This window comes from Mus caroli, unplaced genomic scaffold, assembly GCF_978045245.1.
Source record: "Mus caroli unplaced genomic scaffold, Mus_caroli_1 scaffold_4, whole genome shotgun sequence".
Lineage (NCBI taxonomy): Eukaryota > Metazoa > Chordata > Mammalia > Rodentia > Muridae > Mus > Mus caroli.
The window spans coordinates 46,908,639-46,927,582 of NW_028227259.1; the positions used below are offsets into that span (position 1 = coordinate 46,908,639).

The 18,944-nt window shown below is 43.1% G+C and overlaps 1 protein-coding gene across 7 annotated transcripts in view; it reads right to left on the reverse strand.

Annotated features, from left to right (window-relative positions):
* Positions 1–12,693: 12,693 nt before the first annotated feature.
* Positions 12,694–18,944, reverse strand: part of Ldb2 (LIM domain binding 2) — a 347,148-nt gene continuing 340,897 nt past the window's right edge. For 2 of the 7 annotated variants that reach the window (XM_021162311.3, XM_021162310.3), the window contains exons 8-9: positions 17,044–17,186; positions 13,931–14,111 (exon numbers count right to left, since the gene is read on the reverse strand). In XM_021162311.3, the coding sequence (XP_021017970.1) occupies positions 17,082–17,186 (105 nt within the window). In that variant the 3' untranslated portion in view covers positions 13,931–14,111; positions 17,044–17,081. The other 5 variants (XM_029477483.2, XM_021162307.3, XM_021162308.3 and 2 more) reach the window with 4 other exon arrangements.

An 18,944-nucleotide genomic window follows, 5' to 3' on the forward strand; every position in this document is an offset into this window, starting at 1 on the left:
AGAATGATACTTTGTGAGACTCAAGTCAGTAAATCAAACAGCAACTGGAGTAAAAGTCAAACACTCTAAGACAAACCCGAAGGTGTCCTTTTCTTAATATTTATGCAGTAAGGAACGAAGGTAGCAGACTATCAAAACCCACGGCTTTCTGTATTTAAACCATTACATTTCTCTAGAGCAGAAGGTTGTACAAACACTGCAGGTCATAACACACCGGAGTCTTGGATTTGAACTGAGGTGCTTCAGGAGGCACCCAGTGACGTCACACAGTGCACAACACAGCGCTCATGTGCTGGGTGCTCAGCACCCAGGCTGCGGTGGAGTCCACACAACCTGGGGGAGAGCGGTGAAGAGCATCAGTTTCATCGCAGTTTTGAGTTTGAATTCATTTTTGGTTGCCCTTTACTCTTCCTCAGGTTCTCGTGACTCCCACATTCAGTCAAGACGTTGTGGTCCATAGTTTAAGAAGGTGTGGTTTAATGAAACTGGGACTGGGCCCTACTGGGCTTCAATGGTGGTACTGAGTGGTATATTTCTGTGATAGTGATGACCCAGCCATCATGCCTGGCTGGCTATAACCAGTGCTGTGGCTGGAGTGAGCAACAGCTGCTAGGTTCTAGCATGTCATGCTAGTTTATGTCACCCATACCCTGTATCACCATGGCAAAAGCGTCTCTGAAAATTTGACTGACATTTAAATCTGAGATGAATACACATCTCTGTAGAAACCTAATATAGTAGCTGGTGTTCATGGGATAATTTTGCTTTCCCAAAGATCTACAAGGAATAATACATAATTTAATTATTTTTGTTCTTTAATTGCATTTTAGTGTGTGTGTGTGTGTGTGTATGTGTGTGTGTGTGTATGTGTGTTAAACGTGGTGATTAGAAGATCACTCGGACGAAGTTTGCTCAGTCCTTGGTGATACAATCAGAGTGACGGTCTCTGGGATTATCTGAACAGATTATTTTTCTCCCTTGATAAAAATGCTGGGAAAGTGAGGTCTTAGCACTCTGTCAGATTTTACTGACATTGAAAGTCACATGCAACTGTGTGTGGGGGTACACACACACACACACACACACGCATGCGCACTCACAGAGTAAAATAAACCAAGAGATAGACTCCTCAGGGCGGGGAGAGCAGAGGAGAGTAGGGTGTTTGGAGGTGGGAGGGGTTCCTTTTCTCCCTTGGAGTTGGTTGCCCTGAGCTCTTACAGGGGATTAGAAAATCTGGAAAAAGACTGGAAAGCTGATTGTTTCTTACTAGGTACACTCATCTAAAATCTTAACTGTTCCCTCTGGCAGGGAAAAGCCATCTTCGTCATGGAGAGGGAGAGAAAGCAGAAAGGGACTGTTTTAACAGTTTACATGAAAAGATTAATGATAATCTTCCTAGTCTCACTTGCCCATGTCAGGTTACCTTCTGGGGATCTGAGCCCTACCACCTAACTTCCACTGTGTGGGACCTGGAGGCTGAACTCAGGTTGTCTGACTAGACAGCTGAGCTATCCTTTAGGCCCATTAATTTAATTTAAAATAAACGTGTGGGATAGGAATTATGATATTCATATGATACAGGAGGTCAATGAAAAATGATGTGGCTTCCAAAAAAAAAAATCAGAATTGCATAGAGAAAGAGGCTGGACTTAATCATAGGTCTGGTTTCTCTGTGCGTGTGTGGAAGATCCTGCTTCGGACTCATTTCTCTGATATCTTAGTAAATTGTGTTGTTCTGTTCATATTGATTTTGTACTTTTAAAAATTAAGATTTGTTGTCAGTGTTAAAAATGTTAACTAATTAATGATGACCAAGTAGATACAAGCCAGATAATATTAGAAAGTGAGTCAACAGAATCATTCTTGTTAACAGTGGAAAAGGAAAAGGTACATTTGATTATCTGTTTAGTGGGCTAAGTGGCATTTGCTGAAATTTAATTTCCACTAGTAATTACATTTAAAACATTAGAAGACTTATCACGTTACAGAATTGACATCATACTAAAGGAGGGGACAGTGGAAGCGGTGTCATTAAAGCCAGGGGCGATTCGAGGTGCGTGCTGCTGCTGCCACCACTCAAAACAGCTTAAACGTTGGCCAGGGCATTGAACAAAGACACGAGAACAAAGGTGTATGCACGGAAAGAAAAAGAACGACCAGTGTTTATGGAAGAGCTGATTACATACTTTTTAAAAATAGCGCAGGGGAGTGGAAGAAGAAACTATTAAAAATAGTTGGAAATCCATAAGGCTGTCTGATTAAGACATCAATGCACAGAAAAAAATAGAATGGAAAAGAATGTATCCGTTTTATGAACAATGACTTTATTTTTCAACCAGTGTGTATATATTAATTGTGTTTTTCACTGTTGTGATAGTTACCTAGTTGCAAATCTTGAAGGGTTAAGTGGTTTAAAATACTTTGCTTATATTTCTATCAATTTAGAAAATATGATTACTTGTGTGGGATGTGTGTGTGTATGGTGTGTGACACTAGCTCTCTTCCTTTCATAGCCATTTAAAACTAGAGGATACCCATGATCCTCTCTGTTGGGAATATGACACAGGTCACCTGGCACTTCACGTGCAGCATCACCTCCTTGCATTATGCATTTGGAAGGAAAGACAAAAGAAAAGAAGGAAGGAAGGAGGGAGGGAGGGGAGGATGAAAGGAGAGAAAGAAGGAAGGAGGGAGGGAAGAAAAGAAGAAAGGAAGAAAGCCTATGTTGTTAGGAGCAGAGATAACAATTTAACTAATAAATATAACTCATTCTCTTTTGACTGTTTTTACCATTTAGTTTACTTTTATCTATGTGTACAGACAGGCATCTGAGGAGGCCAGAAGAGGTAGTCAGATTGCCTGGACCTTGAGTTACAGATGGTACTGTCTAGTGTTATGCCAACTTGACACAAGCTAGAGTCACTTGTGAAGCAGGAGCCTCAGTTGAGAAAATGTCCCTGTAAGACTGGCCTGGAGGTGAGCCTGTGGTGCATATTTTTGATTGATAAATTCTGCAGAAGGGACCAGCTCACTGTAGATGGTACTACCACTGGGCTGCTGGTCCTGGATGTTATAAGAAAGCAAGCTGAGAAAGCCATGAGGAATCGAGCCAGTAGGAACCATGTTACCTAGCATTCCTCCATAGCTGCTGTGTCAGCTCTGACCTCCAGGTTCCTGCCCAGCTTGAGTTTCTGTCCTGACTTCCTTGGATGACGAACTACAAAGCAAAACAAAGCGTATCTACCTAAAGTTGGCATGGTGCTTTATCGCAGCAATGGAAAAGTAACTAAGACACAAATGGCTGTGAGCTGTGCTCTGTGCCCTGTGCTTGCTGGGAACTGAGTTAGGATCCTCTGCATGAGTGACAAGAGCTCCTAACCACTGAGCTGTCTCCAGCCCCATGACCTGCTTTTAAAACAGGAAATTCTGACATACTATGTCTGTCTGTCTGTCTGTCTCTCATATATATGTATATATAATTTTAATATAAACTTTTACTATTTTATATATATTATATATATATACTTTTTATACACACACATACACACATATATATAATTTTAATATATATACTTTTAATATTATATATACTTTTTATATACACACATATATACACACATATATATGTGTGTATATATGTATATGTGTATGTATGTGTGTGTATATATATATGTGTGTGTGTGTGTGTGTATGTATATATATGTGTGTGTGTATATGTATGTATATATCAAATGGCAGCTTTACAATGATGTTGTCTTTTGATTCCAGCCAGGTTGGAATGGTAATTAGAGTCTGACCCCTGCGGCTAATGATGAACATGGATGATGGACATGGTGACCAGCTAGCTGGTTCAGTGAGAAGCACCCATTTTGGAGATGGTGCCTGTCTACTGAGACACTGACATACTTCTTCATTTGTGTATATATATATATATATATATATATATATATATATACCGGAAAAGGAAAAAAAAGTCCCTAGATACTCAGGAAACATGCAAGGCCCTCAAACCCAGACTTGACTGTCTCAAAGTGCAAATGGCCACCATTTTTTTCTAATTTCTCTCTTGTCTTGGCCCAGCCTCCATTTGTTGGGCCAGATGAATAAATCCTTGGATGTCTGTGCTACCCTCCCACTTGGACAGTATTTGGTGGCTTGCTTTTTTGCCCTCCACAAATGCCATAGGGAACACTCTGGTATCCTGTGGTGAGGGAGGAGTGATGGTGTGAGAGGCAGGTATCCAAACTCTGAGTCCTCAGGAATTCTTCTGGGCCCCATAATCTAATGCTTGCTTGTTCCCTGTTACCCACTTTAACCTGTGGATTTTATTTGGAGTATCAGTTCAAAACTGTTAGAGCAACAGAGAGGATTCAGGCTTGTACTGTTCAGGCATCTACTCTGTTACCCAGCAGCCTGGTGCCCTTGGGCAGCTTCCTGAGGGTCTGTCTCTTTCCTTTTGTTTCCTTACCAGTTCACCAATGCTATTCATGCCTTCCTCCTTCAAGACAAGGGTGAGGATTAGACTCAATCTATGCAAAACACTTGGGACCCAAAGACATGCGTCATGCAGGGAGCTTTTATGTTTCACACAGGCAGGCTTTGCTGTGAATCTGGAGAAGTCTGCTTGAAACCAGGGAGCTTCCCGGGGCTGGGAATGATCAGTGCTAATTTGGGTCTAAGGGAAATGGGATGTGGGGCCATTAGTTATTAAGGGGAATGCAGCTACCATTAGAAAGTTTTATGATTTAGTGAGGGGGATGCAAGAAGTCCTGTGCCTCACTCCATCACCAAGGCTGCTCTTTTGAGAGCTTTGCTTTTTTTTGCTCCTGAGCTGCTGCATGGAGGGTTTCAGCAGAAGCTTGCAAGTGTCCAGGTCCCATCCCATTAGTACAGCTAGCAGGGGAGAAGGCATTGACTGATGCCTGATAGAGCTTAGGTTTCCCACAAGTTTCACTGTAAAATGAAAGTGTTCATTTTGTGGCAATTGCTGTCTAAGCTAGACCTGTAGATGTCTATTCCAGGAAAACAGTTTCACACTCATTTCTAAACTGTGGCAAATTTCTTTTAAGGTGCCCATACTTTCGTTGAAACATAACAGAAGAGTCTTGCAATGCTATAAAGAGTGAACAGCTACTTTGAACAAAACAAACAAACAAATTAAAAGTGGGGAAAGACCGCCTTCTTATCATAATGGCTTGAACGTATACTCAGAGGAAAGGGACTTAGGATACAGCATATGGGCTGTGGGAGACACAACACACTTTATCAGGAACAAGGGTGCATGACTAAGCAATAGGAATTTTCAGAAGATTCTGTGAAGGTTAGTAGAAGAAGAGATGGGGGAGGAGAGGGGAGGAGAGGAGAGGGGAGGAGAAGGGAAGAGAAGAGAGGAAAAGGGAGGAGAGGGGAGGAGAGGGGAGGAGATGGGGAGGAGAGGGGAGGAGAGGGGAGGAGAGGGGAGGAGAGGGGAGGAGAGGGGAGGAGAGGGGAGGAGAGGGGAGGAGAGGGGAGGAGAGGGGAGGAGATGGGGAAGAGGTTTTCCCTATCCAGGGAGGAGAAATTCTAGAATGATCAGAAACCAACAAGAAATAGGGATGGATTAAGACAAAAATTCTACCCTGTTTATCTTACCCATTCCATCTCAGTGTCATTTTACAACTTCTCAGCATCAGGTTTGTAAAACATGTTGATCTAAACACCAACCACATGGTTGTATTAGTTTTTCTTCAAATCTCAAACTCTGTTAGGGTCTCAAATACCACTTTGATGCTACTGATGGAGAACAGGTGTGAACAGTCATTCAGTTCAGGTACGTAAGCGGAGTCTCCGGTGTCATCAGTATGTGATTCCTCCACCCTCCTCACGAAGTCTTTTCCAGAAACACCCCATCATGTGCTTGCCTTCACCCCAGCATTTCCCTAGAGCTTAGCAGAACTGACAGAGCATCGGAATTTCCCCTGCACGGGTTCAAGCTCAACACTGATGTTTTCTACCTGCCTGACCTTGGGAAAGTCATTTGACCTCTCTGAACTTTGCCAAGAAAACACTGGCCTTCTTCCTGGTTTGGGGAAGACAGAATGAGATGCAAAGCACAGAACAATGGGAACATTGCTTAAGAACCCCGCATCTCTAAGCTCTTATAATTTGAATTTTCTGTGTTTCCTTGCATGTTACTTGCTTTTTATCTGAAAGGAATTTATAAGGAAGTTAGGGTGTGGAGACCAGACACAAGAGTATCTTTTAAGCTGGTTGGTGGAAAACCTCTTAACAATTCTTTACCAACTTATTAGTGATTATATAATTCTAATAGGATATTAAAAGGGGAGGTGACTACAAATAATGGGTTAATAAACTATGGTGTGTTCCATGAGTGGAGAATTACATAGACACTGAAACTGTGTATTGAAAAGGTTCTTAATGAGCTGATTTATAGTATTATGTAATACAAAGCACAGGGCATGTGACTGTTAATTCTGTCCTGTCCAGTATTGTAATTCATTTGAACCAAGAAAGAAGGCTAGAAGATTGTCCATTGAAGTATTGGTAAATCAGGGAGATGGAATTGCAATAGACACCCATACCTGCTGAGGAGGTCACTGACTTAGAACCTAGCACATAGACCCCAATACCTGCCATAATGGGAAGAAAGACTAATCCATCAAATACCTGGTCCATAATTCCAGGATCCAGGAAAGTCTCAAATATACTAACCTTGCTTTTTGGTTTCTGTAATTTAGCATCTCTCTAACTGTTCTTACTAACCGAAGTGTGCCAACCAGGATTTCTCTTTAAAAAAGAACCTTTTTTAAAATTTTTATTGGGGCTTCATGATTTAGGCACGTTCTCCACACAGTTGCCAGCCACCAATACAGACTTTCTATTGATTCTAAGAGTGTCTGCATATATTCTCTGGTGGAGTTACCCCATAACATTCTGGAGTCCCTGATGAGATTGGCAGAGGTCGAGTCACTGGGTCACTTGGAGCTTCAGATCTCCTGTGCCAATATTGAGGGAAGACAGCTCTTAGAGGGATGAAGTTTGAGATATTTCAGCACCCAAGGAACTTCTCTCACCTCTTGTTCTGTTGACCCAGAGGCTTCTGACACTCCCACCATAAATGTAAATGGAAAACTGTAGAAAGTTGCCTGGATCTGTCACCTCAATAGCTGAGTCTGTTTCTGGTGCCTACTGCACAAGACACTTAGAAAAGGCTACAGTGACCCTAATTGCAGTATCTGGGATCCATATGAGATGCTACCAGATCCCCTAGTGTCAATATGGGTGGTGGCCACAACTTGCTGTCTTTATTTCTGCCTGTGTCTGTGTCTCTATGTGTTTCTGTCAGTTCTGTTGATTGGAAATGGGAGAGTGAGTGAGCAGTCCCAAGAACCAGTTGAAGTGAATGTTAAAATACTTGAAGGAGGGATTTATGGGTGAGGATGGCAACTAGTGGCTTCTCTGATGTGAGACCCACCCTCTGGCTTAAGACCTGTAACCTTGTTGGAACTCCAATTTTTTTTTGGCTCATCCAGGTCAATAGGTCACCCAGAGAAGCCCCAAACGTCTGCCTATTCTCTTGGGTCCACTGGAAATTGGAATTGACTTTCCCCTTCTGTATGCTCCAGGTCAGTTATGTCCTGTGGAGATGCTATAAAATGTCAGCACCCTGGCTGAGCTCCTATCTTGACCCACCACTGTGAGTACTCTATTGTGGATGCCCATTCTAGACAAGCCATTGATGATTCTGGATACAGTAGGCACCCGACACTCTAAGTGTAAACTTCTCAGCAGAGTCCTCTTCTCCAAGGGCTAAAGTGCCAGAATAAATTATTCTTTTGATTCACTTGCTATGGACTTGCTATGCAACCATACATAACTAGAATAAGAGTTAAAGTGTTTGCAAATTGTGCAAACATAAATGACTTTCAAGAACCAATGAATCAAAACCTAAAATGGTGAGGCAGGGGAGGAACAGGCCTTTCAGCAGCTCACCAATGGGGCGTCAATAATGTTTAGCCATGCCTAAGTGTTTTTGTGTGTTTGTTTTTGACTCTTTTGCTGATGTACTTATAGCTCATGTTATAGAAAAACAATATAGCATTCTAGAAAAACATCCAAGTTTTACGGTTTAGGAACATCCAGACTCATATCTTACATGTTACCTATGGTGTATACCAACTTGGCCAGCTCATCCAAAAGACTATGAGTCTGCCAAGATATCTTCCATAAAACCCAAGATGCTCTGACTCTTGCCATAAGCCTTCAACTGGTGGAAGCCTTGAAGGTCCCTGCACACTCACTTCCCTTGGGCATGGTCCCTAGCCAATGGTGGATTGATAGAAGTGTACAAAAGTTGGCTTCTGGCACAAGAGGAGTCACTGGGCAAGAAGGATTATTCTCCCAGATTCCCCTCTCAAGTAACGACCCATGACATAGACCAGAGGTTCACAGCTTTCCTTGGCTGTACTTTCTTGGTCAGCTTACATTCCCTACTCCTTTAGGGGCTGGTCTCCATACAACCTCCCCTCCCCCACTGCAAATCCCATGTCTCCAAATTCCAGCCTCAGACTCACCTTCTTGGAACCCTAAGCACTCTCTTTTTTTTAAAAAATTTTTTTATTAGGTATTTTCCTCATTTACATTTCCAATACTATCCCAAAAGTCCCCCATACCCACCACCCCACTCCCCTACCCACCCACCCACCCCCCCTTTTTGGCACTGGCGTTCCCCTGTACTGGGGCATATAAAGTTTGCATGTCCAATGGGCCTCTCTTTCCAGTGATGGCCGACTAGGCCATCTTTTGATACATATGCAGCTAGAGACAAGAGCTCCGGGGTACTGGTTAGTTCATATTGTTGTTCCACCTATAGGGTTGCAGTTCCCTTTAGCTTCTTGGGTACTTTCTCTAGCTCCTCCATTGGGGGCCCTGTGATCCATCCAATAGCTGACTCCATCCAATAGCTGACTGTGAGCATCCACTTCTGTGTTTGCTAGGCCCCAGCATAGTCTCATAAGAGACAACTATATCTGGGTCCTTTCAGCAAAATCTTGCTAGTGTATGCAATGGTGTCAGCATTTGGAAGCTGATTATGGGATGGACCCCTGGATATGGCAATCACTAGATGGTCCATCCTTTCGTCACAGCTCCAAATTTTGTCTCTGTAACTCCTTCCATGGGTGTTTTGTTCCCAATTCTAAGAAGGGGCAAAGTGTCCACACTTTGGTCTTCGTTCTTCTTGAGTTTCATGCGTTTAGCAAATTGTATCTTATATCTTGGGTATCCTAAGCACTCTCTTTTTAGATTCCTCTTGAATTCCAAAATGTGCTAAGATAAGAAACTTAAATTATCTACCACAATGCTCCACAAATGCTAATAGCTCTTTTCTCCTCCTTATTGGCATAAAGTGGAAAAATGTGAGGGATTTCCTTAAACATAAACAGTGCTCAAGTGAATTTTCTATACTCAATATATGAGGATTTTAAAACGTATCTGAGAGACATGGGGCCATTAGTATTTATGCTTACTGTGTGGGGTAACTAAAGAGCTGTGTCAGTAGTGACTGTGAGTTCTCTAGGTGTCCCATCCTCTCCATTTAGTGATAAGTATGGATCAGTCCCTGAGTTCCAAGGATGCCCTTAGCATGGAGTTCAGCAGAGCAGGTGTGATGTATCTATGGCAAACCTACACTGAATAGGTTTCTTTTGCCTTTATAGCCTGTACCTGTCCTACTTCTCATCCAGAGATCTGAAGAATTACTGTAGGTGTTAGAAACACAGCACTTGGAGCTAGCAAAGAGAGGCTAGAGGCTTCATGCTCTTTCCCAGTCTACTGCTTCAGCAACAAGGTGCCCAGTACTGCGGTTTCAACATATCTCCCCAGTTCCACATGTTAGAAGCTTAATTCCTGGTGAAGCAATGTCAAGGGGCGGGGCCTTTAAGACTTGACAAGATTGTCTACAAACACAAAATACACTCACAAACTCACAGCAGCTATGCTTGCCTGCACAAGATTGAGCAACTCAGCCTTCTAGTAGGAAGCAGGGAGGTGCGCAGGTACCCTCACTCCTAACTGAGGTGCTAATTACAGTTGAGAGCTTCTAGGGATGAGAGGGTCAGATTTTAAAGGATATGGCTTCTAGTGGGGCCACATGCTTCAGTGGATGAACCCTCACTCAGGAATATATGGGCAGCACCAATAGAATTCACTGGGTTATTAAAATGAAAAAGGAGGACATTGAATTGGGAGGGGGTGGCAAGTTAAGGGGATGGACCTGGGAGCAATTGGGGGTAAACTCTTCCCAGGGATCAAATACACTGAATGACATTCTTAAAGGGTAAGAAATATGATGTTAAAAATAAGTGATAACTTAGAAGAGGGAATTAAATAGTCAAAAGAGGCAGATGGAGGGAGGAATCTGTGAGGGAGAGGGATGGGAAGAGGAATAGGAGGGGAGTTTAGAATTAGGTGAGGGGTGAGACAGGAGAGATGGCCAGATGGCCATGAAAATGAATGGAAATCTGCAACTGATGGGGGTGGCTGGGGCGGGGGGAGCATCTCCAGAATGAGACGGAGACCTGGGATAAGGTAGCTGTCCAAGAATCAGTGGTGGTGGGAATGACCTTAGCTGTGACTCACAGCATTGAGGATATGGAACCTGAGAAGGTCACCTCCTGGAGCCAGGCAGGAACTCCAGTAGAGTGATAGAAACATCAACCCACCCATAAAACTTTCAACCCAAAATTTACCCTGTTTACAAGAAATGCAGGCATGGGAGATGGAGCAGATACTGAGGGACAGCCCAACCAATAACTGGTCCAACTTGAGACCCATCACATGAGCAAGCACCAATTACTACCACTATTAATGATACTTTATTATGCTTGTAGACAGGAACCTATCATGGCTATCCCCTGAGAGGCTCCATCCAGCAGCTGACTCAGACAGATGCAGACACCCACAGCCAAACAGTGGATGGAGTTTGGGGATTCTTATGGAAGAATAGGAAGAAGGACTGTGGGCCCTGTGGGGATATGAACTCCATAGGAAGATGAACAGAATCAACTAATCTGGACCCTTGGGGCTCTCAGAGACTGAATCACCAACCAAAGTATATACATGGGACCTAGGCCTCCCCATACATACATAACAGATGTGCAGCTTGGTCTTCATGTGAGTCCCAAACAACTGGAGAGGAATCTGTCCCAAAAGCTGTTGTCTGCCTGTGGGATATGTTCTTCTTGCTGGGCTGCCTTGTCTGGCCTCAGTGAGATAGGAAATGCCTAGCCTAATAGAAATTTGAAGTGCCAGGATGGGGGTATACCTTGGGGGGGGCGCCTGCTTAGAGAAGAAGGGTAGAGGGGATGAGAAATGGACTGTGGGAGGGGGTGACAGGGAGGGGGCAGTGAGGGGATGTAAAGTAACTAAGTAAAAAAGAAAATAAAAAATTTAAAAAGTAACAATATCATTAGAGTTCTGCCCCTATGGATTCTGTATGTTACATTATCACAGGAGTGGATTAGTCATCCTGGGAGTGGGATTCTCATAAAGGGAGTTCCATCTCCTCCTTCTTCTTCCTTCACTGACTCTTACGCTCTCACCACCTGCCTTGGGTGGTGACAATGACCCTTTAGTGTCAGACTTCCGAGCCTCAAGTGTTGTTGTTAAGAAAATGTCTTCTATTTATAAGTCATACAGGTTGTTGTATTTTGTTATAGCCAGACAAAACAGATAAAGATACCCATCTGCACTTTGGCACAAGTGTTCCAGTGACACAGGATGTAGACCAGGAGTGTGCTTTTCAGGATTCAACAGAGGCATGAACGGTCAATACCCTGCCTGCCCCAGGCAGCATTCCTGAGCCTAAGAAGATCAGTTGGCATGAGTCTTAGGCTGTCATTTTGAGGGTAAGCAATCCATTTTTTCACTGTCATCTTTATTAAGTAATATACACATTATTAGAGCTAGGAAATTGTTGATTGTCAAAAGAACCTTAGAAATACCATCTTTAAAAAACCTTTTTGTTAACTCTTTATGAATTTCCCATCATGAACCCAATCTTATGCATCTCTCCATCCCTTTGTATCTGCCCTCTGCCACTTGCAACCTCCCCCCACTCCCAAAGAAAATTAAAATTAAATGTAAACAAAACAAAACCCATCATATTATGGCAGTTGTAGTTTCTTTGTCACAATGTGTCACACAATATACCCTTTTGTCCAACCAACTTTACTTGCAAATGTTCACTGCAATGAGTCATTAGTCTGCTTGGAGACCTCTGGCTTCTGCTACACTATCAATATTGAATCAGCACCAGGTCTCCTCTCAGATGTTCTGTTGTTCCCCTGTGTCATGGAGTTCCTGCAGTTTTTGTTCTGTAGAGCTGGCCCTTTCAAGTGCTCTAGCAGTTTACAGATGGCGTAGATGTTAGGGTAGGCAACTCAAAGTTCTGGATCTGGGCCTGGCTGGTAGCTGAGCTGGCCAGCCTGCCTGCTATCTAGCACTGCCCCAGCTAGCTTCCCATTGCCATAGCTCATAAGGGGCAGGGCCAGCTCTCCTGCCCCCTTTTATGTGACTTTCTACCTGTGAGTGTATTCTGTCTCAGAGAAGTTGGTGGGCAGTGAGCCTGCTTCCCACGGGTATTATCATTCCATTTAGAGTCAGGATATTAAGTCCAGTCTTGATATTTCTTATCACTGTGAGCAGATGGATTCACAGGTACTCACACCAACAGCCAGATTCACTTACTTTGGTCATTAACACAGTTTATTATTGGCACACTTACCAGTAAAGCATACATAAAATACAGCTGTTTGATGACACACGGAGCCACTGTGTCTTTACATGTATAGAGGAACATATTAATATGCAAATGGAAAAATTAGTTCTCTTATAAAGTTTCACATAAATACACTGAACTTGCCCCAAAAGAAAAGTCCCCATAAAAGAAACAGGTGAAGGATTTACAAAATATTACACAGGAAATATAGCATTAAAAAAAAAGCTTCACCAAATTCAGTCAACTAAGATACAATTAAAATAAGAAGAAATAAAAAGCTTCTGATTTATTAAGCTTCCCACAAAATTAATGGATTACATGGCTTGAAAATATTCGGACCCATGGCAAGTTTACAAATGCATACATTTCTCAGGGTCCATTTGTCTTTGTGTACATAATAAAATCTACCCATAGATCTTTGATGATTCCTTGTTTTAGTACTTGGCCTAAATTGAAACAACTCAGATTCAAGAATGAATTAGCTTCAGCTTGTCAGAAAGTCACCTAGCTGTGTTTTCTCAGGGATCTTGCCACATGGAAACCAATGGAAATTGGAGGCGGCGGGGGAGGGACATTTAAGTTATTTTTCCAAAACGGATATTTTTCTTTTCTTTTCTTTTTTTACTGAAACAAGAAACTCTCAAATGCAAGTCAAAAAAGCAGAAAATATTTTACAATATTAAAAAGTCATCTGTAGTTGGGGGTCGGCACGTTACTGAGGTCCTGAGCACGTTTGGACAGCATGGCCTTCGTAGGGTGCATGGACAGGAAGTTCAACACACGAGGGAGATAAGACCGTGCCAGGAGATGCGTGAGCCTCTGCTTCTTCTAATTACCGTCAGGGACAGTGTCTATACTTCTTGTGAAGGCCTCCAAGGAGAGGCCACAGAGGCTCATTCGAACGATCCTCTCAATTAAAAAGGGGGAAAAAATTGCAAGAAAGAAAATCAGGTCATTATGTTTAGAAATAGATGTTTACATGGAAACGTTTTGCTTGTGTGTTTTAAATTTCATCTCTTTTCTCTCCTGATAGTAGAGATTTGCGAATGGAATTCTACCCCACGGGCCTATGGACAGCGGAATCAGGTGTCAGTAGCCCATCTTACTGGGAAGCCTGGGGTGGGGGGTTTTCTGATTTGGTCTCTTGCGTGGCGGGAGGTTTACTGTTCCACGGGCTGTTGTTCCCCAGGGCAGGTGAATTGTTGAAGTCTTCTTCGTCGTCCATGCCGTTGGCCGCATCATACTGCGTGTTTTCTAATCTAGTGATTAGCCTTTCGTCCTCGTCCCCAAACTCACCTCCCATCAGAGTTGGCTCTCCTACCACCATCACATCCTGTGAACAGCAGCTGACATTATTACAGGGAAACCTTAGGGGAGAGAAGCTCAGCTTAAAACAACAGTGGGAGGAGCTTGGGGGACCTAGGACAGACACACTCTGTGCGCTGCACAACAGGGTCAAGTCTCAATGTCGGGGGGGCCGAGACGCATATTGGATTTCTACAGGAAATAAACATCGCCTCCTGATGTGTAACAACCACGCGAGTTTATGTCCTTAGTGCGCAGCCTGACACCGGAGAACGAGCAATGCTAGCAATCTGCAGAAATAAAAAAATGGATTTTTCAAAATTAAAAAAAAAAATCCACGCTTTGAAATTGCTGACCCGGGGCACTTTTGAGAGGGCTATGGAACCATTTTTGGCAATACTTCCAAAAATTGCCACCTCCAGTGAGGGTTTGTGAGTGGCCCTGTCAACTTGCAGATAGCTTACAGGCGGGTAGTTAAGGTACCATTCTGCAATACCCACACAACTCATTCCAAATAATATTTACTCTGTCCCCAGGATGATATACACTTTAATTGAAGACAGAACCCCTCTCTTCTCTACTCTGCCAGGTCCTTTTATGCAGCCAATATCTTTGACATTCTGCTACTTAATTATGGTAATTAATTTAGGTAAAGTTTTCGATAAAAACAATGTTCACACTGATTTGACAATTTGCATAGCTAATTAAGTCATTAGCAAAAACCTGCTGATTGCCAACAAGCCCTGAATTTACCATCTGTTATTTCATGGTGCCTGTCACCTATCTCTACACAGCCAACCCTGCTACCAATCTGGGCAGTAAAGAGAACCAGGCCATCCAGCTGGTACCATAAAAGAAAGATGAAGAGCAAGCTAATTATAATTACTCCAACGGAGCTGGTAGTCATCAGGGGTGGGGCCAAGCAAGAAGAATCCAAGTAATCACTCTTTTAAATACAAATTGTCCTTCCATGCAAACAAGAAAGCCACCTACTGTAGCCGGGAGCTCCAGTAGAAGCCACAGCTGGAAAAGCCCAGGCCCAGAGTCGGGGTAGGGATAGACACCCAAGATAGAATTCCAGCTTCTCTGTTCAAAGGGAGGATTATATTGGGATGACCCAGGTGTGGGGCAGGCTATCTGTCAGATAGATTCTTCCGAGTAGCTCAGGGCCTGAAGTGGGTGAATTGTTCTCAGCAACCATTTAGGAAGCAGGGGGGAAAAAAAAGGCTTGCTAGCCCAGCTGCATAGGAGGGGTAGGTGTGCAGCCCTTCACAGGGACCTATTCCAGTAAAATGTTTGACCACTGGACATTTTTTAAAACCCTGGGGAGCTTTTTCTACTGTCTGGAGAAGAGAGCAACATGGATACTAATTAAATACAACCTAGAACTCTGAAGGAGTCCATTGAACAAACCCTGTATTAATTCCCACCTGGTCTATTCTGGGAGGAAAAACTTTGTTTCAATTAGTCTTTCCCTGCCCCCTTCTTTATTTGGATGAGATGATAAACAGGTTTCCACACTATATTTTCTGACTAGTCCTTCTCATGAACTGGTAAAATTGGTTTTAAGAAGAAATGGCCCAGATGGAGTAAATGTATGATATGTGAGCTTCACTAACTCAGCAGTAAACGGTACGGGCCAGATACTGAACTAATGCTTCCAAGAAAGTGCTTACTAGGCAATGAAGAACCAGAAATGACACTGACATGTAAGAATCCTTGCGAGGACTCTTACGATGAGATGCAAAATAGACTGTCTTTCTGAGGGGGAAGAGGGACCACGTGATTTTAGATGGACTGTAGACACCACACAGACTTGTGAACATTATTCAGTTTGCCGAGAGGCCATCATCTCACTCACTGGAGTTTGAGGATAAAAAGTGTCACTTAGGTACAGGCAATTAAAAGGCTTTACTTGTGGTGAAGAACAGAAGGAGGTAGAAAGAGTAGGGAAAGAAAGATTGGCTGCACACAGCATTCGGTTAAGGGATGTGCTTGGCTAGGGAGGCTTTGGGGGAACATGCATTGAGTGTCAGCTGGCAGGAGCAGGCCATCAAACAAACCATGTGGGTCTGTGTTAGTACTGTGATTCCAAGGCCATTGGGAGAAGCTGAAAGAGGGTAAAGAAGTGAAGGGTGATTTGAAAAGCAGAGGAGAGATGTCACAAGTAGTCAAACTCAAGTAGTGACTTGAGAAGGAAAGTCCCCAGCACTGCAGATGTGTTCTCTGCATTAGAAAACAACATTCATGCAAGAAAAACAATAGGCATGTAGTGGTTTGCATCACTCTAGTGGGGCTCTGGTGGAGGCTTGTGATGTGTGGAGGACAGCTCTGCCACACCCCCACACTAGCATTTGCTGGAAAAGATGCCCAGGCATCTTTTCTAAGTTTATGAGAGATGCTATCTATATTGGCTTTATTGGCTATTTTAAAAGTATTTTAATTAGAAGCATAATTCTCTCTCTGTGTGTGCGTGTGTGTATAACCACACACACATGAATTAGTTGATTGATAGGGGCCTAGCTATAAGAACCCTAAGAACTTTAAACTTTATGTGCATGTCAATACTTGAGGCCACTTACAGAGTTATATGAACATTTCTATTTGGTTTCTTTCATACCTTTACAAAAGGGCAGGGATGCTCTGCTCTGACTATCTCTATTTGTTACCTTCAGGAAAATTAAGTAGAGATGTGTTGTATAGTCCGGCTGCTGCTAGCCAGGGGATGTGAAATGCAAATCCCCACCCCCATGTCCTGGAAATCCCAGTTAAGTGTGGGAGTGAATTTTCTTCCCATCTCCATCCTTTGTGACCCACTTAGGGGCAAGGGAATGCATCTGAGAGTAGCCCACATACCCTTGCTTCCCATGAGGTTGACCTCTGCTCCTGAGCTGGGAGCTTCGAGGTACCTTTTCCCACTTCACACCTTCTCACTAATCCCCCGTGCAAGGACCACCAACCTCTGAGGAGGACTGGAAGTGACTCCTTTCAGGGCCCCTCAATGCTTCTCCTTAAATTGGCCAGAAGGGGTCACTGCTGTTGAATGACACAGGTCTCCATCCCTCCCAGGGTTGAGGCTGCAGTTCGGGATGGCTCCTAGCCCCTGCTCATGAAGTGAGAAGCAGAATCCAAGGATTAAACCCTAGTCCTGGCCACACACACACACACACACACACACACACACACACACACACACAGAGGCTCACATACACATGTATGCACACATACACTGTTGTTGCAGAATCTATGCAGGCCAGGGCTATGGTCATTGGGCAGGCATCTGATGCCTGCAGATCATTTCTATTCAAACAAGATGATGCTGATTCAGTAAAATATGGTTAAAAACCTGTGGTCACTATTAAATTCCATTGAACTTGAAGACACTTAAGAATATGAACATTTTCATAGATTGCTTCTCTTCCTTGCTTCTCTTGGTCATCTGCAAGTTCTATTTAATTTAAATACCTTAAGATGCTTGGTACAGTGACATTCATCTTTCTATTTAGTGGTGCCTTGGTCACATAAAATCCACACTCATGCAAATTTTCCCAATGCAGCAATCCTCTACTCAAAAGCTCTTGTTGGCTTAGAGGAAAGCAGGATCATGGAATAGAAAACCTAGGTTTGTTAAAATTGAAATAACTCCACCCAGACCAGAAGTGCCAAAATACATGAGGTACTCTTTTACTCTCAACTTTTAAACCCTTGGCAGACATCACTAATGGATGCCCCACAAACACTACCTGTCAAGAATTCTTCTCAACATGATGCTCTGTGAATCTGGCATCAAAGAGGAAACTTCTCAGTCATGCCCAAGTTAGTCAGTGAGCTCCTTAATGACAAAGCCTCCTGGCCTTGTTTTTAAAAGAATTTTAAATCTCAGAATTGCTAGTGCTTTTCATAGCATTGCATATAGTAGGAGCTTAGAGAAAGCTAGTGGAACTGACCTAAATTCCTTCAGTATCCATACTTTTGAGTAATACCCTGGTTCCAGAATTCTCTGACATCCATTTTCCTTGTTTGGTCGAGGAACCTAACAAAACCCAGGGCTAGAGGAATACATGGGCTACTTGTATGGATATTTTCTGTTTATTTGTTTTAGACTGGGCCACTTTTCCCATTCTCCAGTCACATTCTTGCTTAAGCAGGGACACAATTCTTTGGTGCCTTAATAAATAAATGCTGACATCAGATACTCTCTGCTGACTTTCCTCTCTGACCATCAAATATGACGAGTACAAAGGTCTTTTCAGAAAATAGGACTGCTTAGAAACTTGTTGCATTATGTGAGGATAATAATTCCTAGCAGTCTCAGAATTTAAATGACCCCCTTTATGTCTGGTGGCTATTATTTGTACTATCCCTGTCTCTCTAATACAGTGAAGATGGAAACCATGCCCCAATTCGTGGAAGACAGGAAGAATTCCATAGACTCAGGGAACCCTTGAGCACTGGGTTTCTTTAGTCTAAAGAGACTGACCAATAAGAAATGGGCTGAAGGGCAGATTAGAGAGGCACATTGGCAAGTGGGGAGTTTCCAGATAAAGTTTACTCTTGAGGACAGAGGTGAAGTAGGATCAGAAAGAGGTTGGCGAGGACAAGAGATAGAGGGTGGAAAGGGCAAGGAAGACAGAGTAGGGGAGAGGTGTACCTCCAAAGTCATAGTGTCTAGAAGTCATAATGTCAAGAAAAGGTCAGGATTCAACAGAGTCAAATGCCTGGTGACAATCATGAGCATGGGCAGAGGAGCCACAAGGAATCATGGCAGGTGGTGACAGCAGGTGTTTGTAAGGACAGAAGTATTTGAAAGTGACAGTTTAACACTGCAGTGAGAATTTGGAAGCAGAAAAGGCCATGGTTC